This window comes from Argiope bruennichi, chromosome X1 (assembly GCF_947563725.1).
Source record: "Argiope bruennichi chromosome X1, qqArgBrue1.1, whole genome shotgun sequence".
In the NCBI taxonomy this organism is placed as follows: Eukaryota; Metazoa; Arthropoda; class Arachnida; order Araneae; family Araneidae; genus Argiope; species Argiope bruennichi.
The window spans coordinates 90,956,051-90,981,668 of NC_079162.1; the positions used below are offsets into that span (position 1 = coordinate 90,956,051).

At 30.3% G+C, this 25,618-nt stretch overlaps 1 protein-coding gene across 3 annotated transcripts in view; it reads left to right on the top strand.

Moving 5' to 3' along the window:
* Positions 1-25,618, top strand: part of LOC129958231 (uncharacterized protein CG43867-like) — a 189,074-nt gene that overhangs the window by 45,369 nt on the left and 118,087 nt on the right. For all 3 annotated transcript variants that reach the window (XM_056070521.1, XM_056070522.1, XM_056070524.1), the window contains exon 2: positions 14,179-14,461. In XM_056070521.1, the coding sequence (XP_055926496.1) occupies positions 14,192-14,461 (270 nt within the window). In that variant the 5' untranslated portion in view covers positions 14,179-14,191. The remainder of the gene's footprint in view (positions 1-14,178; positions 14,462-25,618) is intronic.

Genomic DNA, 25,618 nt, shown 5'->3' on the forward strand with positions numbered 1-25,618 from the left:
TCGAAATAGAAATATTCATGTTTCCTTATTTCTTTCTATTTGCGATTTTAAAATCCATACTTTCACTGCCATTTTTGTGCTTAATGAAATTCAAGCATATCTCGAAACTTTATATTAGGTTTCCATATTGCCTTGGTAAGTTGTAAAGTCACCTCATTAAGTTTCTATACTTCTTTGGTAAGTTGTAAAGTCACCTTAGTAGATTTACAACCGATTTCAGTTCATTAGCAATACGTTTCCTCATTGAAGGGTCCATGATTAATGGTTTCTGTATTGAATAATCCTTGCATCGAACGTCATTTAATTTATGAAAGCATCCAGGAAGAAACGGAAAGTTTATTGATGTTGATTAGATATAATAATATATCGTTAAGTATTAGTATGGTATATATATTTTATTATCTTAATCCCGAATTTGAGCAGATCATTATTGTATTTGGAAGTTACGTTGGTTATTGTCTTTAGAGATTGCTGATACATTCTGAAAGATTTAGAAAATCTGTGAACAGTTTATTGACAGGTATGCTTTGATGGAGATATGTTTGATAGAAACAAAGATAGAGATAAGGCGCTATATATAACAAAACGTTTCCAGCTTTTTTATTTTTGGTTAGAATGCGCCTTTTTTTATATTTTCTTTCCAATCGTGATTCCTTTTCCTTTTTTCCCCTCTTCCCCAAATAACATCATCTGAAGAAAATAAAAACACGCAAAGGAAACATCAATGAATAATAAATGAAAGAAAGAAGGTAATAGAGCAGTTTGATACATTTCAATTAAGTGCCTTAAACATGGCTTCTTATTTATTTTTGTTAACTAATATTGGAGAATACGGCCGATGTTTTCACCGCTCCAAATATGTACCTCAGTTAGAGTTGAGATTCTTAGTTTAAGACGTTCTTTAGCCGAATTACTCTTAACCGCTTTGTATAGACTGACTATAAGGAACCTTTCCTTTGTGTTGTCATTATTAAGGTAATTATTTTCTTGCGTTTGAAAAGTTCGAATCTTTGTTTAGTTGAAAACACACCACGAAGCCAAAAAGGCAAAAGCAAAGGAGGGGAACAAAAAGAGGCCTTGACAGAAGCTGTCCTTGATTTCCTTTTGGTTCGATGTCCCAGTTGGAGGGAAGAGGAGCGTGACGAAAACGGAAACCTTCCTCCCCTCTTAAAAAAAAAAAGAAGAAAACTGTTCCGATTCCTTCCCTTTTATTACAGTTCGTTTTTATTTTGTGAGGGTTAGGGGGCTATTGAGGTCTGAGTTATATTCTTTCGATGGAGAGATGAATCTGTCTCTCTGCACCTTACTGTATATCTGCTTTGTGAGGTCAAGGTTGGGGCATAGAAGGAACAAGTTTTTCCCCGAACACAGGCCACGAGGAGGATAAGTGTAGTTTTGCTCTGGAACACTAGCACCCAGAATGTTGCCCCCATAGACCCCATAATAGGCGGCTGTGTTGATAGTTTTCTTTTTACACTTCTGAAACTTTTGTTCGCGAGGCGGTGGAACCGAGCTGTCATTTCGAAATGTCGCTATCGATCAGATGTTTTATTTGATGGAGTTGCGGGAAAAAGGTATCCAGGAAGTTGTAGTTTGAATGTATCTTTCGAGGTGAAAAGGAACCCCCTTCCAGAATTAGGTCGACTAGCTTGACAAAGCAGAAAGCAATTTTTGCAGATGTGGAAGGTGTTTTTTCCTCTATCACTGTGTTTGTGGAAGATTTCGAAATTTCAAAAATTGCTGATAGCAGCTTCAATAATGAAGGTGATTAATTTTGAAAATATCGAGTATCATGATCTCGCCGTCTTAATTTATAATACCTTGTTTTATAAATATTTGATAATACATACTGGCAATATTGCTGCTGGTTCTTTTCAAGATGACTTTACATCTGATTCCTAGATAGATAGATATTAATTCTTTATTCATAGGCACTTACATGCTTTGAAAAAAATATTGAATAAGAACAACAAGAATGTGTTTCGTTCAGAATGATGCCAGTATGATGCATTGTTTTACTGAATATATTTATTATTTCAATTTTAGTAACGAAATTACTTAAGCGTGTTCGAATTGAGGAATTCAAGCGAATTGTTCTAATGCATAGTAGAAGTCTTTGTTGAGCTTCTTTATTTATGAGTCTTTGCTTGGCAAAACAAGATTTATGTATATCTAATTGCATGCAAATTATTTTATTTTAAAATACTTAGCATTCTGATCCTAAAAACATGTTGTCTTCCTTTCATTTGTATTCAAAAATTTGGAGAATACAACGTGATCTATTTGTTAATTCAGATTTTTAATAATTGTTAAAGTGATAACGTTTTATTTTGATTTTTTCATGTGAATATAAACCATGGGAAAACAAATTTTTACTTATATTTTTTGTTAACCTGTAGTCAAAAGCCTTACATTCGTTACACTGTAATGCGAATAAAAATAGATTCATTCTGTGCCCAAGTTTGCATGTTTTTTTTATTTTATTATTTTTGGGTTGTAATAAAGAAAAGCAGACCAATTCTCATTCCGTATTCTACTAAAATTGTATCTTATATTTCGCGTGAAAAAAAAAAAAAGAAAGAAAGGAAAACGTGATAATGGCGAAAGCAATGAGCATATACCTCGCCTTTCTTTTGATACATAGTTAAAATCCATTGTATGAAGAAATATTTTTTTTATTGAATTCATCGTCATACTGATATCGAAAGTTAAAGCGTTTTTGAATTGCTTGACTTCAATTAATTGGAGATATTTGATTATTTTTGTGAATTAAGTACTTTTTAATGAAATTCTAAACAAATTCATATGCAATAAGTTTTATGTACAGTTTCACTTGAAACATACTTTTATTTTCTTTTTTGTCGAATAACATAATAGTCGTTTGATATTTGTAATCTAATGTCCCTTGACTAATAAAATTTGGTATAAAATCGATTAAATGTTAATAGGGTGGAAAACAAAAACTAATCATGCGTAATGTGTCATGGAATTTTTAAGATTGGGGCTAGAACTATGTGTAATGTAGAGCCATCACTGTGATCCTACATGCGTGATAAATCTCGACCATCTGATGAAGTCAAAAGCTAAGCACATTTGTTAAATTAACTCTGAAAGAATCGCTTTTTACTTTCGCATATACAAAGTAACAAAAAACGAATATTCTAATTCTCGAAGAATTCGACCTCGAGATTTTGATGAATCTTCATACTTCAGACATCACTGGTCCGGGAAAAATAAATAACTAAATAAAATTATGTGTGTGCACACGATACTTTCAGAATGTAATGAATGAGATGAATGAGAGTTGGTATGCACTTGTTACGACGGGATTAAGAGATTTTTGTATGAAATCCATCTATAGGACTTCTATAAATCTTGTGATTGCGATAATTCAGTAACGTCTTGATTTAATGGATGCAAATCGGCACATGTCATGACAAGAATTATGGATGTGTACCAAATTTTGCACCACCGTCTGTTCGATTTGTTGCATGTGAATGCAGCCATTGGAATTTGATAAGTCTTGTCTTTAGACCAAATTGGCCAGTAGGAAGACATCCATGTGCGTACTCAGTTTTCTTTAATATATTGTGAAGCACAAAACGCGCCATATTGTGCAATAGGGTGGAAACATCCATGTGCGTACTCAGTTTTCTTTAATATATTGTGAAGCACAAAACGCGCCATATTGTGCTATAGGGTGGAACGAAAATAGCCTTAAAAAACATTTTCTAGATTTTAGTTTGGTAATAATGCGGAAAAGTTGCCTTTTAGGTTCAAAAACAATTTTAAAAAATTTGGTTGGAATATTACATTATCTTCAGGTGCCGCAAAAAACTTGAAATTTGTAAAAAAAATTGAAAAAATGGGAATTTTTAAAATGGTCCTTTAAAATTTTTTCTTAGATTTTAGTTTAGTAATAATGGAGAAAAGTTAGCTTTTAGATTCAAAAAGAATAAAAGGAAATTTTGTTCCAATACAACAATATCTCAAGTGTTGCAAAGAGCTTAGAGTTTGTAAAAAAAATTGAAAAATTATAAACTTTGATAAAATATTTTTATGAATTTTTCGTTCATATAATGTTAAAAAAAGATGATTTTAAATACATATATAAGTATTACAACTGGAAAAAATTATTAATTACAAAGTATAATAATAAAAAAAATATTTTTAATGCCAAATTTTGCGTTTCTTACTTCTGTATCCTTAATGATTACAAAAGTTACAGTAGCAAAATGTTTGTTTCTACTTCATTGCTACATTAAACTTTATTTTTAATTAAATTTTGGAATATATACACGTGAGTCAATTTTTGCTCTTATCTATTCTTCTTTGCGATTGAATCACAGATATTTTGAGCCGATTTGGCTAGGGTTTCACAGCTTTTTCCGCCGCTTGCATGAGACAAGGAAGCCTGGGAAAGTCGATAACCGAGGCCCCTATACTATTTGGTTCAGTTTCAGATGTCTTATAAAGTCTTTCAGAGAGTCACTGAAAACATGTTTTAACAAGGTAGGTTCAGTTACGTCATTTTCAAGCCATGTGATCATGTCAGTGCAATCCCATGCATCGAAGTTTATCTTTGGAACATTAAACCTCCTGACTCTGTCTTTACTTTCTATTCTGGCTTTTAAAACACGTCGTAAACCAAGTTCTCTTTGAATTTTACGTTCACCACTTAGCATAGACAAAAGGATATTTCCTAAAGCAGCAAAGTACCCATTTCTTTGAATAATCTGGTCATAACGTTCTTGAGATTGCCAGAGAGATAGCGTGAATATGAGATAAGGTTAAAAAGATGTTTGGAACCATAAGTACATGAAGGTTTTAATTTAATGTTAAACCACATAGGCACCTGGTAGTTTATCTCTTCTTGTCTATTTGATGGATCTGGTTGGTTTGCCTATTTTTGTGAAGAACACTGTTGTTCTTCAGCGTTGCCATTGTCCCCAATAATCTTTTCCGATACACAAGCATTTTTGTCCCTTCTTGATTAAATTTAATTTTTCTTTGTAGTTTCTTACTCTTTCTTGCTTCTTTCTTCCATAAAGCGCTAGTGGTAGTAATATCAATATTTCCTATAACCATTTTCCTGTTAGAGCGTTGATCGTTTAGAAACTTTCGTTGCATAACTGGCACTTTTTTTTTCTTCTTTTATACAACTCAGCAATATCAAATAAATATCAATATCAGCTTCTTCTATAAATTCTTTGAAATTGAAATCAAACTTATCTGAACATTTTCTGCTTTTAGACTTTAATAAATTCCTGCATTTAGCATGATAAGCTTTTGACATTTGTGAAATTCTTTGCTAGAAACAATGGGAATAGAAGCTCTTGACTATATTTGTTCTATTATGGGAACTAAAGTGTGACATATTTCACTTACAGAAGGATCCTTCTCTGAAGCAATTTTGAGGTTATGTCTAATATAACAATAGCACTTCATAACAGATTCATAAGTAGGGAGTTCAACTTAAATCACTAAATTTCCCAAAAATATAAAGCTCCGACATTTGTCTTGTTTTCACTAATTTAGACTAAGCCATTTTTAATAATCACAGCAAAACACACAAGCGCACAAACTAACAAATCAGTTTCGTTAATCAGTTACACAATAGACCGAGCGGAGATGCAAACTCAACTGAACTTGACAAAACTACTGATTTGAAACCAGGCCTGTCCTTGTCACCGGACGCAGACAAACTCCGCCTTACCTCAATAACAACCGCTCCGGTGAAGACTCATTGACATGTCAGTGCAATAATAAAATTGCTTTTATATTTCTATTCATATGACAACGCCTATTTAAAGTTTTTTATTTCATAATCGAGGCACGCAAATATCCGTAAAAAGTTGCAAAAAGTGTATATTTATAAAACGTTAATGTCCTTGCGGCACTTCAAGATGTACTCCAATATTTTTTTATATTTTTTATTTATCTTATCTATACCAAAAGGTAACTTTTCCGCGCTATTACAAATTAAAAATTAAAAGTTGATTGCTTCGTAAAAAAACTTCAAAATGTATCAAAAATTTCAATTTTTAAAAAACTTTAACGTCTTTGCAGCACCTCAAGACCTACTCCAATATTTTTCATATTTATAATTTATTTTATCTACACCAAAAGGCAGCGTTTCCGCACTATTATAAATTAAAAATCAAAAAGGGATTTTTTTCGTTCCACCCTATTGTGCAAGCATAACAGAAAGTGGAGGTTAGAAATTCTCACTTACCCCTTCTAAACTATTTGTAAAAATGAAATTCTTATGATGCTTACCTGAACCTGGGAATGCCTTGATGAAGAAGGTTCCTACGAGCATAAGATTTCAATTACAGATCGGCGCAAATTTTAATTAATTATGTTACCCCATAAAAATAAATAAATTAAATAGAAATTAAAATTAGTAAGAAATATTGGCGAATACGTTCACAAAATTATTATGAGCTCTCCTAACTAAAACTACTTTTCTCACTGTCCGAATTTGTATTGTTAATCACGAGTAAAACTCTACCCTGCGTGTTTATAGATGGGCGTGCATTTACCGGATTTGTTGCTGTAATTAAGTCTCGTATCAGTTTTTTTTCTTCCTTTATAAAGTAATTAAATACCGAGCACGCAAGGAATCCATTCTTCACATAACAAAATACATAATCAACTTCAAATGCACGTATAAAAATTTGGCACAAATACGTTTGGATGCTCTTGTAATTAATGGAGCTGTAATAAGGGGTTTAACGACTCTTTTGCACACTTTTTATCACAATGTTGTAGCGATGCCTGAATTGTGCTAAAGTGTGTTAAAGAATTATTTCCACTGCCAACGTAAAAACCCTCATGCACTACGGATAAAATTAATTAAGATGACAATATTTTGAACTTGAGAATTTTATGTGGGTTGTACAGTGGAATATGAAGTAATAATTATGATTCTGGTAGATCTTTAATCTTGAGACATCCCTTTAATTATCTTTTAATATAAAGTAAGATTTATATTTGCCTCTCATGTATTTACATTACCATTTGAAGATGGTCAACAATTTAAAAGATCTATATCTCATTTGAGTTTTCTAACCTTGAACAGATATTGTTTCGGAATGAAAATATCACCTCCCCCTGTGAGATGAGTTCATTTTGAAAACATTGGCGTATTTAAGAACACAGAAATTAAAGAATTTTTTTATTGAAATATTTTTATATAAATTCTACATAATTAAAAAATATTAATTAATATTCTATCGTTTGTGAATTTCAATGTAAAGTGAACGCTCGTGAGCCAGTAGTCACCATTTGATATTTTATTGAAATATTTTTATATAAATTCTACATAATTAAAAAATATTAATTAATATTCTATCGTTTGTGAATTTCAATGTAAAGTGAACGCTCGTGAGCCAGTAGTCACCATTTGATATTTCAGTTTGACATTTTCAATTGTTTCAAATAACTTGATAATAAAGTTTTTACTGCTGACCTTAGAGTACTAAGCCTTTTACTTCGCTACAGTTTAACTCTAAAGGTTTTTAAAAAAAATTACCTGTTAAATTATGGATGACAAACCCTACACCGATGGAGCCTGGTTTTCCACTTGTTCAAGATCTATTGATAGATCAATTGATAATTAGGAGAAGTTTTTTCCCTTTCGCTTCAAAAGGGGAATTTTAGTTGGTGTAGGTGGTGATATTACCATGATTTCGTTCTTCTTTTCCAGAGTTAAATAAATGATACAAGCAGTAATAGTAAAAGGAAATTCTTACTCCTATTATATCTCGAAACAGATTCAGGTTTGACTTGAAATAGAAGAGATGGAAAATCCCCACTTTAATATTCCAGAACATTCTTATGTGTAATAACTGATTATATAACTTTTAAAATATCATTCCATGTAAAAATTTTATGCCGTTTTAGGAGAGGAATTTACAGTGAATGCTACTGTTGTTCTAATTACTGTCTAGACAGAGTCAGACAGTGATTAGCAGAACCATATCGGAGCGTGTCTCAAAAGATTGATTAATAATTCAAGATGACTCTCGCAGTAATTTTATGAGTTTCCAAGTCTTGCGTGGAGTCATCATACAAAATCGCACAATAACTGAAGTATCATCTTTATAAATTGAAGCATTCCATTTCCGTGATGTCTAGTTTGGTTCCATAATGCTAAATTGTTTTTATTTCTTTTCTCTGATCAGTTTTCTTTTCATGTTCAAGACTTTTAACACATGAAAATCTAAAATTTTGTTTTGCTATCAGCTTATTCCATTTCCTAAACACAAATGATTCATCCATAATCGTTCGTTATATATGTTTTCATTTTCCCAATCTAGATTCAGTTGAGATAATGATTTCTTACTTTTCTTCCTTTTCTATGTTATGCCGGATTTCCATTTCGCATTTTTAAATATTATTAACGTTTCATAGCATCATCAACTGTGGACCGTCAATCCCGAATTGCATGTAATGCATTTTTAATGTCTCTGAAGGAATCGCATATGCGAAGTATGTTGGAATTTCCCATATTGAACTCAAAGAAATTTTGACGATGATTATTATTTGTCCTTTTTTTCCCCGCGAGCATAATGCCATCCATTAGGTATTTGTCAGTCTGAATGCTTTTTTTTTTAATCATTTCGAATGGGTATAGTTATTTCGTGGAGCCGATAACTATAGATGGGCAATTACAAAATTGGTGAAATATAGGAAGGGCTACAAGGCAATGCTCACAATATGCTGCAATTGATAAATGTTGCAGGCAATCTCTGGGTGCTACTTAAATCCTTATATCTTATAACTTTAAACGAGCAATTCTTGTATATATATATATATAAATTTATTTCGTATGTCTCAAAACCAACTCTAACAATTTGGATCAAATTTTATATTAGGATAAGGTTTTGCTTTTTAAGTATATCTATATAGGTGTCTTTCCTGGAGGGGGGAAAAAAACAAACCGCGATTTATACACACACACACACATACACACAAAACTTTTTTTTTGTAACTAACTATTAAAATAATAGTTAGTTACTTGGAACTTCCACTTCGAAATGTGGGCAGTGCAGTATAGTGGTCAGAACAACATGAATGACGCGTGTGTTGTCCGCCCTCGGTTCGAGTTATGCTTTTTTTATTGTTTTACTTACATATTTAATATTCTTGCTTTTTAAGTTTATCTATATAGGTGTCTTTCCTGAAAAAGCGCGATTTTACACTAAAGAATTTTTTTTATAACTAACTATTGGAGCCTTTTTCTATCTGCTCTCATGCTGATAATGTCACATTGCGCCATCTCGGACTCGATTTTACCATGGTAAAACAGAGTGTAAGTTCAAAATATAAGTAATGATATAAGTAATATAAGTAATATATAGTAATATGAATATAAGTAATGATAGTTAACTGTAAAATGAATACTGTAATATAGCAGATTGTTGCAACTAACATCTTAAATTAAGTGCATTTATGATTTTTTTTTTATTTAAATGCCCAGTTCATATGTAGGTAAGATTGAAAAATATTCATATGTAATCAGTATGTGATTCGTATCTAAATATTTTCGCCAAAAAAAAAAAAAAAATGTCGGGCGAAGCTCGGTCTCCCAGATATTACTCTTTAAAGAGGAGAGGAAGAAAGGTATTTGAATTTTTTTTCTCGAAACTGATTTGCAGTAATTAAGTTGCAGTACTTTATCCGACGATTATGAATTCTTCGTAACGTGTCTTAATTACTGTTCGCTCAGTTTATTTGTAAAATCAGATCTTGAGATGGAATAATTTAGAACATACTGGCTATTGTTATAAAGAAAATCCCATGCTTATCTCGCTTTTTTTTTTGGTACATTAAGAACTCGGTAGTTTTTTTATTCTTTTTTTTCAAAGGATACTTAAAGATTTTGTAATATTTCTTCGAGGAACTTTGGAATAGAATGAATCTTGCTTAAGAAAATAGTGCACATAAGATTGGGAAAGAAATAAAACCGAGTTTGAAAATTGTTTTCCTAACCTGGAAACTTTTATCATATCTCATCTAATTAGATTGTGTAACGTCTTCCAGATGGTATTGCTTTTTCCTCTTCATGCAATTTCAATTTCATTGGTATTAAATTTGAATTTCTTCCATCCGTGCTAGTTTTGGTAGGTGGTAGGTTATTGCTTTTCATATTAAAATGTAATCAGCATTTCGTTTTCCTCGTCTCCTATTTTTTCAATATTATACGACTTATGCTTTTTATATGATATTGCATATTCATGTTTCAAAATGTATTTGCATGCTATGCCTTTAACGTAGACAACAGATTTTTTTTTTTCTATTAGGACATATTTATCAGATTAAAATGAATTCCTCGAAAGTTTCCTGTCATCATAGAATATTTTCATAGAATGCTTTCTATTTATTTGATGTTATTTCAATTCATCTTTCAGTGATAGTTTGAAGCGAATATAGGTGCAAGATTATTTTTTGAAACTGGAGAAAATGGTGATTTCATCATTTGATTATATTATATTATAATGGAATTGAACAAAGACATATGTACAAAAATGGGGAAAGTTTGCATTAATTTATTTATTGCAATATTATCAAATTATAGGACTCATTTTCTTGTTTAAAATTTGATAATAAAGATACCATATTTTTAGAATTTTCAATCTTTTGACATATTTAGGCCTATGTAATTGGAATAACGAAGACTTATTTACCCGAATCATAGTCTTGAATAAACGTTGAAATGTTATTCATATATTTTTATTTGTTGAAAATGCTAAAGAAATGTAGATTCAAAAGATATTATTTATTATCGTGTAAACGCCTAAGCATAAGTTTCTTTTAATAACAAGATTTAATTAATAAAGATAATTGTAATAAAATTAAATTCCTAAAAATACTTATTTTAATTTTTTAGTAAAATTACCAATTTAAAATTACTACTTTTAAAATATACATTAAATTTTTTATTAGATAATAAAATGTCGGAAAAGGAATATTACTTCCTGATATCTTGCATCATGTAGCAAATAAAGCAAAGAAGAACGCCTTACGATTTTGAATTAACGACAAAATTTGGTTATTGGGTGGTATATGCCAATCTAATATTATTTTAAGGGTTTGGGAATACATATTGACCACTTCAATAGAGCTAAAAAGAAACAATGCAATTAGTTCGGTTTAGCCATGAAAGTGAAATGTCGCTGTCCAATGAGTAGGATACTGGACGTTGATTGATTAATAAGGTTTGCTTCGATAATTAAGCTTGTATGCGAATGAAATGAACCATAACGCTGTCCCGGTTTCCTAAAGTTTTTAATCGTAATTTTTGGATGAAAAAATTTTCATGACCCCCAAATAATTATTTTTGGAAGAAGACAAAACAAAATGTATTAACTGTCGATAATTGTTTTCAAACTGTAGTTATTGTAGATATTTAATGAATTTTAATAATATATCTTAAGACGAAGTTTTTAGTTAATTTTGATTACTATTATTTAAAAATCGAACAAAAGCATGCCGCCTTTTCGTGGGGTTTGAAACACAAAAGTAAAGATGCCTGATTTTTTTTAGTCTTTAGACCTTTAGTCTTCATTTATTTATTTAAAATGTATTAAATATTGCAATGTCTGTAGAATGAATTGCTTAAGAATTAATTACTGTATTATTTAGTTAAAAAAAGCAAACTTGAAAAACATTTTGCCGGGCATGTATTTTCTAAATGGTAAGTTATCTCGGTTTATAAAGTAATTTTGAAGTCCGACATCTTTCTGCTAATCAGTTTCAAGGATTTTTGAATAATTTATAATTTTATTCCTTTCTTTCCTGAAAAGCACTAGCTGTTTGACGTTGTGATTTTTCCTTTCATAAGCGTTTCGTTTTTCGAGTAGAAAAAAAAAGTTGAGATCATATTTCACTTGTGTATTTCAGATTTTATAATAAATCCTTGAAAAGCAGTATACGTTTCAAAAGTCAGAACCACCTGTTTAGTATGCACGTTTTGTTCCCCTCTTCAACGAAGGACTAAAATTACTTTAAATTGATTGATGAATTTGGAATGCTTCCAAAGCAGCATCTCTCTCTCTCTCTCTCTCTTTTTTTGCCAAACTAATTGCATTACTTAAATCTGCTGAAATTATGGAGCTCTCTGGGTTTTTTTTACCTCCTCTTTGAAATTTTACATTGTACGAAGTAATTATGTTAAAATGTTATGTTATCTATTTTAAGACCACTTATTAAAAAAATATCCTAGTTTAGAATGAAATGAAATATCACTTAGTATTTGAAAAAAAAAATGTTTTATGCTCAAATCACTTCTTATAGTAAGTGCAATTTATGTGAAGTAATCGTAAGTGATAAAAAAAAAAAAAAGCAAATCTTGAAATGTAGAAGTACAAAGCACACAGAATATGCCATTTCCAATGGTAATAAAATTTTTTTTCTTAACAGCTGATTAATAATGTTATCACTTTTAAAAAGTTAGTTTTGATTAATCTTGTTTATAATAAATCAAATTAGTATTTGTTGCCTGATCATTTAAGGGACAAAGCACTTAAGTAATTCGAACTGCCATCCAATATTCTTATGCCGGAAGTCACGTGCTTGAAATGGGGATAATTTCTGTCGCATCTTTTTTATGTATATATACGTATTTCATAATATTTTTAATCTCTTGTCCCATGTTAATACTCTTTCAGTATTAAAGTCCAAATACTAATTCTTAGTTCTCACTTAATTACAACCCCAGCAAATTTTGCAGAACAGAATACCAGAAGGTTTCGTATGAATACATTAATAAGCATCTTAAATTTTTTCCCATTCATTTTTGTCATTTTACATTTGAGGTTATTTTAAAAATCATGTATCAGTTTTCGCCCTATGTTTTTATTCTATTAATGCATTAATAAAACATATACAGTGCTTTAAAAAAATATTGTATAGTACTCTCGGCCAAATTCTGGAATCTTTCAACTTATGCAGTTGCCTATATTTTTGCCTTTAGAATTTCTACACTTGCTGATTTTAGAGACCTCTGTGATTTAGAAGTTATGGTGCACATTGTCAGAGTCTTCATATATTTTTAAAAAAAACTTTAAATAATTATTTTTTTGAAGTGTTATGGTTATTGAAATTGCGGATTGGAAAGATCTTTATGCCATTTGATACAAGTTTTTCTATGATGAAAATTTTATATTGTTGGCTGGAAACTCCTTAAATTGATTTAAAGTTCATCGACCTGCTATGAAATTGTATTTGAATGTGCAATACAATTTAATAGCAGAAAGTCGTGATGTTGAAAACATTGTTACGATTTCTTTTTGGCCAGGATTGAATGAAGTTCTGTCAGTCCCTTAAGCAATTCAAGCAGCCTTCCCTCCTAAACTTCCAAACCCAGATATTTATTTATTGATTTTGATTCGAGATCAGTACATAATATTTATATAAGCAACAAACACTACGAGAAGTTGAAATAATAGCAGTAAAAAATCCCATTTAATTCAAAACTTTCAAAAGAGTTGTTTTCAGTATGTTGCATTTAAAAATTAATATAATTTAAAAGTAATTTTAAGCAAAATGATAAAAACTTAAATTCTTATTAATGCATTCAAATTGCTCAAAATATAAAGTTTGTCAGAACTATTGTCATTCCACTTTTGAAAAAAAGAGTGAGGGGTATGAACCACACTATTCCTCAAGCGAATTCTAAAACATGAAACAATCCGAAGGTGGAAGCTCTAAAATTGAAAAGATACTTGATTTCAATTTGAAAATATTCGAATATACGCCCCTTGAAAAAAAATTGGAAATATAAAATTGTATTACTTTGAAAAAATGTAAAAATATCTCCAGGTCCTCAATAGTTGTGGAACTCAAGAGGCAATTGCCTGTTTAATAATCTGGCTTTGCTTTTTGCTCTCAATTGTTGTGGTAAAAAATACTTTTATTCTTTCAATGAAGGCAATCTATTTTATTGGCCTTTTCTTCGTCATAGTTTCTGGTACGCAGACGTGACCATAGAATAAATGTCAAAGTCGCCAATTTTTTTTCTTTTTTCCTGTGGATAGCAAAACACGCTCTGCGCTGAACTATTACTATTATTTTTCTATCTTGTTTTGGTGTGATTTCATGCTAATTTCCTAAATCTCTCTGCTGTTTTCCCGTGTTAGTTGTACTCTATAATCAATTTTCATTTTTTAGGTTTCTTTTGGCAATGACGGACCCCACCGAATTGGCTCGCTACGGACCTTTGGATCGTCTCAGTGTAGCCTCATCCGTGAGGTCTTCCCTTCCATCCTTGATGGGAGAGGGGGAGGAAGGGGGCGGAGAAGACACCTGGACCCAAGGGGTCGGTTGTGGTCTTCTCATCAACGATCTGAAAGAAGAGGAAATAAACTGGAAAAAGCGCTATGAAGAACTGGAAATCGTGATGGTGAAGTTTCGGGTTGAAGCTGCTAAAGTTCAGGATGTGTTGCAAAAGAAGGTGAGTTTTGTTTTCATGTTTTATTTAAAAGGAAATAACCGTAGTTATCAGTGTGCGATTCCTGATTATCAGTCTGGATTGTGGTTGATATTTTTTGTACACCTGAATTTATGCGACTTTTGTGGTTTCGTGCAGCCATTTAAATGATGCCGGTACTCTCTGGTAATGAGGACGCTAATGATGGCTAAACTGTTGTGATGAAAAAGAAGTTTATGTTGTGAGAGGTTATTTGCATTTAATCTATAAACGTATATTATTTCAAGAGTTCGAATATTTCATTGCTTCCTGTGATGAAGATTACCGTTTATATATATATAATATAAACTGCTACTGTACGATTAAAAAAAAATCAATCCCCATCCAAGGTCTTTTATAATCACTTTATAGGCGACACAAATTGGTATTCGGATATCCTGAGATCATTTCCTTTGCATAGCATTTAAGATCTAAATTTATTTATTTATTAATATTTTATTGTTTCAATTTAATTTTTGTTTAAGCTATTTAATTTTAAATACTTGATATCAAGTTAATTTTTGAAAGAAAAAAAATGGGAAATCAGAACTAGAATGCGCAGTGTTGTAATTTTTTTTTTTAAATTTATACATTGCAAATTTTTGTACGTAATTTGTCATCGCGAAGAGGTTCTTGTTCGGGTCCATACTTAACATGGACCATTACTAAATAAATTTAGCATTTCAGTTTGCAATGCCGTGTTATACTGTATTTGTTGGACTTTTTGAAGATCTTGCATGTCCCAAAATCTGAAATGTATGCCATGTATGTTCGAAAATGGTCACTTGACTTGTCAGGATAAATTTGGAATTAAAATGCGGCTCCAATAAATTGTATTGAGTGAAAAATTATGACAAAATCAGTAGCGTGTAAAAATAATGCGAAAAAGTGAGAAACAGGAAAACAATTTTTTCCATTTTATTTCATTTATTCTAGTTATATTTATTGTCTGACCAGATTCTGATTTGATGAAGTCCTTATCTATTTGAGATATGGGGGCCCTTCATAAGTTCATTTAAATAGTATATATGGCATTTGATTACTTGGCATTATTTTAGAAGCGGCCAAGAAAGTGAAGGTTCTAAGCTATAGCTTGTGTTACTTATATGCATATTTGGAACTGTATGTTGCGTAGATTTTTTATTGCTTTTTTTTTGTAATTATTTAAATAGTTTAAGATAAAATAAGACACTTTAGTCAACCAAATATAATTTGGCTATAAATTAAGTTTCATGACTCAACAGATTTTTTTTTTCTTTTAAATTCTTCTGTTGTTTTTGAAGACAATTTATGAGAAATCAGAAACACTTAATTGAAGTAGAATGTTAGATATTATTCACTCTAATAGGTATAGATTCTAAAATTATTCGAAAATTATCAATAATTATATTCAATGGATTTGCTATTAAAATTTGTTTTAAAAGGAATGAATTTGCCCTTCTAAATGCATTGATTAAAAATTTATAAATGCCGCTAATTTTTAATTTGATAACGGTATGCACATTATCCTTTTAACCCTTTTTAATTAATTTACGTTTGAAATAACTAACCATTTTGTTAAATATTCGGGCATGCTATTTAATTGAGAACAATTGTCTGTCAAATTTATCTGCTGTTTAAAGACATTTGTGCCTTTTACCATCAATGGCTTTATGTGGGAAACCTCTTACTTATTGATGACAATTTGTAAGTTGCTAATTGCTGCAGTTGAGGCCTTCTTCCATTAATCCTGTCACCTTAGACCTTTCATTTAATATTTGAAGCACCGTGGACCGGTTTCAAATGATAGGAATGTATGGAATTAGTAGCTTCCTAGATAATTTAAGGTATTCCATATGTGCGTCATCGATATCGTCTGCATTAAATACATTGACCTTCCATTATTAATACCTTAAGCAGCTTCATAAGTATTTATTGTTTGTACAATTTTTTCATTCCGTTGTGTTTGTTTCAGTGTTTAGACATTGGTATTTTAAAAATGAGGATAAGCTAATTAAGTCAGTCGCGAAATTAAGAAATTATTTTGGTTGATGTTTGTATGGTGAATTAATCGTCATGTTATATCTAATGGCTAATGGCGAGGGGGGGGGAAGTGATCACCTCACAATTATAATAGTATGACTGGATGTTCACACTGACTTTGGTGACGTATTTTATTATTTTTGAAGATAATTTTACGTTATATATTTTATTTAATACGACAGTTTCATTTAGTAATTTTTTAGCGAGAATGACGTATGATTCAGCTAATTGAGTGTTTAAAAAAAATTTGGGAGATTTTTTTTATTAGATTAACTGTTTCCTTTATTTTTAGTGACACCCAAAAGATATTAATTTCGCATATGCATTTTTCTTTTATTCATGGAATTATTTTATGACGCGTTTCGTTGAACATCGGATGATTAGTGCTTCGATAAGATAGATAACTGGAAAGCAGGCTAAAATTCTCAAAACACTATTCAACATCGATTTCATTATCAGTCTACACCATTTAAATGCATTGTCATATTTTCGTTGAATTTTGTTACGAACACTGCGAATTTGTTTCTTCTTTCAGTCGAGATTCGAATGCTGATTAAAATATTTCACACTTCAACACATTGTTTAACTTATCTGTTTAGATTATTTATAACGGATGCAACGTGGAAATAGTCTGAATGTGTTTCATTACTTACTTTTCCAGCCGTTCCAATTTACATATGTACGTACGTTTCACATACGTACTGTAAAAAAGTTTTTATTTTATTACAATGCTGTGAAATTTGTAAAAGTTTCTTCCTATGCCGTATTCAATATTGTTCAGCTCGTGTTCAGCGCAGCATAGACAGGTATGGCTCTTGCGCCAGAAACACAACTGAACCAACCAACCAATATTATTAAAACTGTTGCGTTGTGCACCATTACTGGTTGATTTAACTAAACACACGGACTCGGGTGTCCACAATCTCCGAAACTTAGTTTGTAATTTATTGTGACCACTTAGTTAAGAAATATTTTAACATTAATATTTATTTTACCTTATTGAATTTGGGGAAGTTTATCGTTCTGTAAGGGAAATTTTTAGATTATCATAATTTATAATTCACCTTACTCATACATTTATTCGTATTTCATTCACTTTTCCATAATTACATATAGTTATTCCATGACTTAATACATTCGGCACGTCACTTTTTTAATGCAAGTTTTATTTCCTAACAAGATAGCAAGGTAATTTTAAAGATATGAGGTAATAAGGTAATTTTGAACAAATAAGCATCAATTGTTTATTTGTTCTTAGCTACCATCGTTTAAAAAAAATAATTAGACTGAACTTACACTTAGTCAAATTTGTTGCGTTTTCCAATTTTTTTTATGCATGTAAACTTTGTATTCCTTCAAGAGCCTTCTAGAAAATCATTTATATACACGGGGATAAGGTAATTATCCAGTCCTATCATTTGATATAAAGTATTCTCTTTCTTCTTTTGAGCAAATAAATTATTAATAGTAATCGGGAATTATTGAAGAGAAACTCAGATCTTTTTTATGAATAACTTTTTCCCCTTCCCTCCTGCCATATTATGTTTAAATCTGAAGAAATTCCAAAGCAATGGCAGTTCCGTGTATAGTTTACTCATACAAGATGGATACCTTAACTAAACATTATATCGTCTCATCTAATAAATGTTAGATGTGTCGTTAGGATTCTAATATAGGATTCCGGCCGGATAAGAGGGAAAACTGGTTAATAGTTAATATCATAGTCATAATAGCTATATCTTCGAAGTATCAGTCAGATGATAAGATATATAAAGTGATAGCCGTAATGAGGAATTTTTTGTTCTTGCCATAGAACCCGATTTGCAATACTTGGCAGTCGGTCATTTAAATTTTTCTGTATGATCTCACGCTGGAACGGAGATGTTTTTGTTCGACTATCATCCCAAAATTCTAAAGTTAGTCATGTGTTTTGTGCCTTGAGTGGACGGTTTTTTTAGGCTCATTTATATACAGGCGACAGCAAAATCTGATGTCTGTCTTCTAATTACTGTGCCCTAGTGTCCCTGGCTTTCTTAATTTATCATTAATCCTCGTTCATGTGATTCTAATTGGCCAACAAGGTTAAAATATTGGAAGATTTACTTTTGGTGCCTTTATTTTCTTAAAATGAATGGACCTATTAAAAATTTCTGCCAAAATATTACATTTCTCCACTTTTGAAACAAATATAAAGGAATATGGATTCACCCTCGATCCGAATCCGTTGCTTTACTTTATTCGAATAAACGAAATAAGATTAAGTGATGAAAGACTAATGAGTTCGTCTCTGCATAATTTAGTCCGAGTTACGTTTTTCTTTGGAAAAATCGAAACAATCAAGGGCTGTTTTCGTTTAATGGGTATTCTATTGTGAATGGGCGCATTCTTTACGAGTCTTTCCTTTAGAAACTAAAGTGTATTTTCTCGATGAAGTCTGGTGTAATAAAATTGCGATAAAAAGGAATTCTTCTTAATTGAGTGAGAAGAGAGAGTATTTTTGCCCAAATAAAACCTCTTGGTCTCATTAAATATTTAGTTATTTTTCTTCCAGTGAAAGAGAACTCGATTGCCACCTTTTATTCTGTGATAATGACTTTCACCCGGATTATCTTCGCTTGTCACTTTTCCGAATAATTTCCCAGCTTTTCTGAAGACGTAAAAGTAAAAAAGTCCTTTAAACTTAATTAAGAAAATTAATATTCTACCTCTCTTTAAAAAGAAAGGTATCATTAACTCTAATCTTTTGTTAACTTTAATGATCTTACGCGCTTTAGTAGTTGTGGGATTTTATTCATTTTTTTTCTCAGTAAAATAAGGAAATTGAAAAGTTTTCAAAGTAAACTTTGGTAATAAGCGATAGTCGATTTATTTTTAATGCTTATGCTGTTAAGTGAAATTTTTATATTTGTTATGTACATGATCTGAATCTCACTTAAAACAAATCTTTTTTACTGCTAGACATTATTTAGTTTAACAAATTTATTTTCAAGCTATATTTTATGACGATGACGTAAATATTAACAATGTTTCAATGCTTTACCTTTCCAAATGTAGTGAATAAATTATACGATATTTAATTTTACATTTCATGACATTCCTATTGATCAGAAGTTCCCATTCTGTGGTGCTTGTTGTCTCCTGGAGAAGGGGTGGATTAAGGCCTTTAAATGCTTTTGAACATTGCAAGTCTTAAGACCTTACTCCCCCCCCCCACACACTCTCTCTCCTCTCGAACTTATTAAGCCAAATATTTTTTTTTAATGATTTTTATCTTAATCTCTGTATAAAGAATTTTAAACACCAAATGTTTACAAATTATTTAATTTTGGAAAATCTATAAGAGAGTAGTTTCATATAATACTTCCTAAGTTAAAATTTAATAGTAATTTTAGACAAAACAGTAAAAAAATGATAAAATTTTTAATATCATTAAAATTTTTTTTATTATTATTATTTAAATAATTATTGAATTATAAAATTTATAATTATTGAATCGGACGTTTTTTCAAGTTAGTAAAGGAGGGTATATTCATAGAATTATAAAACAACTTAACATAAAACTTGCAAAACCTAATTAAGAATGTTATTAGAATAATGTTTTTTTATTGAATCAGCCGTTTTTTTTTAAATAAGTAATGGAGCATATATTCATAGAATTATAAAATAACTTAATATAAAACTTGCAAAACATAATTAATTAAAAATGTTGTTAGAACAATGTTTTAGTACGATATTTGATTTTCATAAATTCAAATTCACGGCTCTTGTAAATTAGATAAAGGTGTAGAATTTAATTACTGTTAAAAAACCGCCAATATATTTTAAGATTGCGAAGTTCACATCCCCCGCCCAAAGCTGTGGGGCTCCTCCTAGACAGTTTCTACTGTGCTTATTTAATCATCTAACCCTGCCTGAGTATAGGAGAAAGCTAAGTTAAGGATTCCCAAAAATGATGTTAGTAATTGCGGTTAACACAAAATATTAGGGGTTAAAATGAAAAAAAGTTACCAAGTTTAGTTTCTCCAAAAATATTTGCAAATTCGATTCGAAAGCCCATTGGGTAACAGGGAATATGTACAAAGAAGTCAGTGTTGAAACTACAAAATACTAAGAACTTTACACAAACTGGAAGTTTTGGAAATAACTTAATCGTATGGTAACAAATATCCTGCAAGTTTGATTCAGCTACAGTTTATATTTAGTGTCATTTGAACCTGATTTTATAACGCATGAAAACGCCGTGAAACAATTATTAAAATTCTTTCCCTTTTGCAGTGAGTGACCACAGTGAGTAATTGTAGCTCTCATCATTTTGACAAATTATTCTGTTTTCATTTGTGTGAACGTTCGAATTAATACTATTGTTAGAAATGAAATAAAGTATAGAATTAAGAATAAATTCTATAAATGTTTTTAAATTGGCTTAACTTCTCTCCTAAGTTAACCTAGGCTCATGAACATTACCAATTAAAATTTCTTTGCGCGAAGCGATGGTTGGGGAGTACAGCAATTGGAGAGGATAATAAAAAAATAAAGAAAAATTGAAACGTTCAGCTCCTTTGTCCAATATCTATCTATATATGATTCATGGTTGCAATCTATTAGTAATCCAGAGTCAGTCTGTGGTACCGATGCTTGTCGAGCAGATGGTTTATAAACTTTGTTCGCCACCTGGTCATTTACTTCAAAAAATTACCGTTACTTTTCATTGCACAGAACAATTTGATCTAAGGTAGGAATTCTGTGTAACGTGAAAATGTTTTTTACATTGTTTCGTGTTAAAATTTCGTCCTGAACTGTATAATTGTTATTTTATAACCCAGAATTATAATATGAAACATAACATTTACGGCATAGGGATATAATGTTATGATGTGCCTCAGTTATTGAAAGCTTATCTCACTAGATATGAAAACATAAAATTAATCTTGATTAAATTTGAAAAAGCTTTCAGTACTTATTGAGATAACTCTCAGCTGGCTTGTAAAGTGCCATAAGTCACAACAACAACAGTACTTATTGAAATAAATTTCGGAATGTTCAACGGAAATATGAAGTCAAAAACAACAGTGAAATAAGTTTAATGTTTACTTAAGGATATTCCATATTAATTAACTTCCTCCGAGACGGAAAAGGATGTTGGCCAGTAATTACTTATGCTATTATGACAAAGAAAAAAAAACGATTAATTTTTACTTTAGATTTGTTGAAATCCAAGATAGAGTTGATTGTTGTTATAAGTGATATATTAGCTTTCGAAATGTTTTTATAAAGTTACATTTTAATCATTAATTTTACTTAATTAAAACCCAACAGTTTATGGAGTATGTAAGTATGTCTGACATTTCAGATAACCAAATTATTTTTCTTATAGTGGCTTAGTTTCACGATTTAATGTTTGATCGTCCCTTTTTTTTTTCCTGTCCTTGCAGGTGTATTATTCGTATTATACATAGTTTAATAATGTAGCTTTTTTCCTGTAGCTGTGTGTTTTTATTTTATGCTATCTATTTATAATCTTGCTAGCTTTGATTTCATCAGAAATACTTCTGGAGACAGTTTTTAAAATAAATGATTTTTGAAACTTTTAGTATAGTTACGGAAACTATATCATTTTTTCTATTTTTCGAATAAAACTGAAAAAGTTCTTTGAGTCATATGATTTTTTTTTCTTCAATTTCAGACTTGTGTATAAAGGGCTAAAAAATATGCTTCTTTTTCGCAGTGACACTCAGCCTTTTTTGATTTAGAGGATTATAGTATTTCTCTCGAGTAACCCTCTGCATTTCTTGATTTGAAGGATTACAATCTTAACATTTCTGTTCCTCCTTCACTTAAAAAATTCACGTTGAAAGATATTATTTATTTTATCGTCTACATTTTCTATTACATTATTTTTAAATCAAATTTACAAACTCATAAAATTATATCCAAGTAATACAAAGTACGAAATCATACCTTTAAATTTAAACTGAAGTACGCAATGAAGAATTAAAATCCCCAAGCCATTCTTAAAAATTAGATATTTTTGAAATGTAAATTTACTAATTTTTTTCAATTAAAAGTAATAAATATTGTGGAAGTTGAGTCCACAATGAGACTATTGAGCATTTCAGTAACGAATAAATGATGAAGATCTTTCGCATCGGTCACTGCAAGCTAATTAAAATACATATATATTAAAATTAAAGTGAAAAATTGCTCTGAAATAAAGTCGGTATCATTGAAAGTTTAATTACTTGAATTTTGTAACAGTGAAAAGTAGTTTTTGTGCGATAATTTGCTTCTAAGTTATTCAGATAAAAGGTTAAAATTTCAGATAACTTTTAATCAATGAAAAAAACAATAACATTTAAGAGAAATTGAAATAAATTTAATAGCACTACTAAATTAATTTACTTATTTAGGAAGCGCCCACTGCCCCAAAAGTAACTAAGTGCCAAATTTTTTCACTCTAGTTTCACCAGTTTGCTTTGTAGAGCATTTAAAAGCGTCATGCAATTTATAGATAGAATGGCATAATAAAAACATTATCATAATGGGAAAAAAGATGCATCTCTATAAAGTTTATAATTTGTTTGCCACCCATTTACTTCACTTTAGTATAGTTTAGCGGAATTACTACGGTTACAAGTTGCGAGTTTCTCCATTATGAGGATTTTTGTGTTTGCAAAATGTTATATAAATCTAAAAAGTAATTCATTACGATTCTTTAGTTAGTTTTATTTTAAAATTAAATCCTTGTAGAGATACTGATAGCAATACTTTTTTTCTGACAATACTGCAACACTATTTAGATATTTAGAATGCAAGTAACATTTTTTATAATTTGATGTCATTTCGAGCTTTCTGCTGCGAATTGCTTTTTGTAAAAGTGTTCTAATCTGTAATAGCAGTGTCTTTCGTTTATTCTAAAAATTTTACTTTTGTTCTGATATTCAAAAATCAGCTTCATATGAACTTCTCTGAAAAAGACATTTTTTTTTAATGTCAGTGTTTAACCTCAATTATTTTGTTTTACTACCACCAAAATTTTGGTGAAATACTATGCAAAATTATATCTGCACCATTTTTAATTTTACTGAGGTAGTATAAGAATTATGTAATAGTGATCGTTTACAGAGATATTTAGTAAAATAAAACGATGGTCTACAGGCACCCACTAACTGTTTTAATTTTTCTTTCCGTTTAGAATTAAAAAAAAAAAACTAAACTGAGATAACGAAAAGCAGTTTTCAAGTATCATTTACGCTCATTAATATAGTTGCAAGACTTGAATGAAGAAAAATAATTTCCTATTCGTGGTTGGCAGTACCATCTGTTATGCAAAGATAACTGTAAATTATCGTTTGGCGGTTTATGTTGATAGAAAGTCAGTGAAATTCAAACAGAAAGTGATTTTATTTCACGAGAAATGGATTTCTGAGAATTTGCCCGTCCTACCATCAGATGCTACTTATTCATTTAATGAGCCCGACGCAGGAAATAATCAGTCAAAGATGAAAACGAAGATTAAATCATTAGAAATGATGTATGTGCTTTTGCATATTCATTATTGTCAAATTGTGTTTGTACATGTGTCATGGTGTCTATTTAATTTCAAATGGGGTGCTAAAATTCAAATCATGTTTTGACATGCATATAAAAGAAATGAAATGTATGTTTTAAATTGAATTCAAAGAAGAGAAGGAAAGAAATTGGGCCGTCTTTCTTTTTGATATGTTTTGATAATTTTTGACAATGTTAAACAAATCATAAATGAACAAATTATAGTGTGTCTCTTGCCTTATCTTTTCTTTAAAGTTAATACTTATTATCCCATATTGTTATTAGGACAGGTTGTTGATCAGTTTAATTTGATATGCAAATGTATACAAATTTCATTTTATTTCATAATTTGGGACTTTAATGCTTGTAATGTAACCTTAGTAACATTTAAAATTAGAATAATTTAGAAGTTTGTAAATTTGAAATTTTTGAAGGAAAGTTGAAGTAATTTGTGTAAATTTGAAATCTAGGACTGTTTACTTTTGTTGTTTAATATTTTCATGTTTATAAAGAGACGCTACCTTGAAAAATAGTTGTACCTTATTGTGAAAATTATATAGTTTTATTTATTTCATGAAGTCAAGTAAGATTAGATTAAAGTCATTTCTTCTTTATTTTGCTGACGACACATTTTGTAAACGTCTGTGTATCAAATTCAAAAGGGAATTTAAACCTTAGTACCTGCATTTATCTAATTTCAAAGAGAATTATTGTATTTAAGGGAAGAAAAGGGTTTTCAGTTAACTGAGAATTGACTGTAATTTCTTTAAAAATTGGAAAGTGTGATGAATTTTGAATTATAAAACTACTTCGAAATTTTAAATTTTATAAATTTAAATAAATGTAGAAGTTCCTAGTATGTAGATGTTAGCTTCTGGATGGCTATATCTATATTTTCTGTGGCCCTAGTTTTGTATACTTTTCAATTTTTCCTGTCGTAAAGTAAAACTTTCTTGCCAGATGAGCGAGTTTCGTAGCAATTCATATATTATAACATTTTGATCAAAATAAATTAAGGAATGATGTACAAAAGCTCATCTACAAGCATTTTTCTAATGTTTGAATCTTTGACATTTATTACGATAAAGTAAGATTTGGTGAAGTGCTTTTAATAACCTTTTTAATTACGTTTGATACTGTCATCTTAAGTAAACATTTTCCCGCTGATATTGTTTCGAATACTTTCCTTTCGTATACTTTTTTTAAGATGCTTATTTTAGGAATCACTGTCATCTTTGCATGGTTTCGGTTTTCAAGCATTTGGAAGGCAAGTTTCTCTAATAAGGCTTCAGTAGTGCAAATGCTGTTATTGTTTTTGTTTGGGGGGAGGGGGCTCTATCCATGAATTATTGCTATAATTTGTGAATTACAAAAGATACAGCTTTTCTGAGATTCCTGCTTTTATCAGGCAGGGGATATAGCGAAGAAAGCAGCATTTCCGGAGATGGTTATTGTTCAGATGTTTGTAAAAAGTTGTAAAAAAAGAAATTATATCGGTTCTTTGCATTTTCAGCTCTCGAATTTTATGAGGATGTACAAAAAACTGCACTTTTGCCGCTGAGAGTATGTATG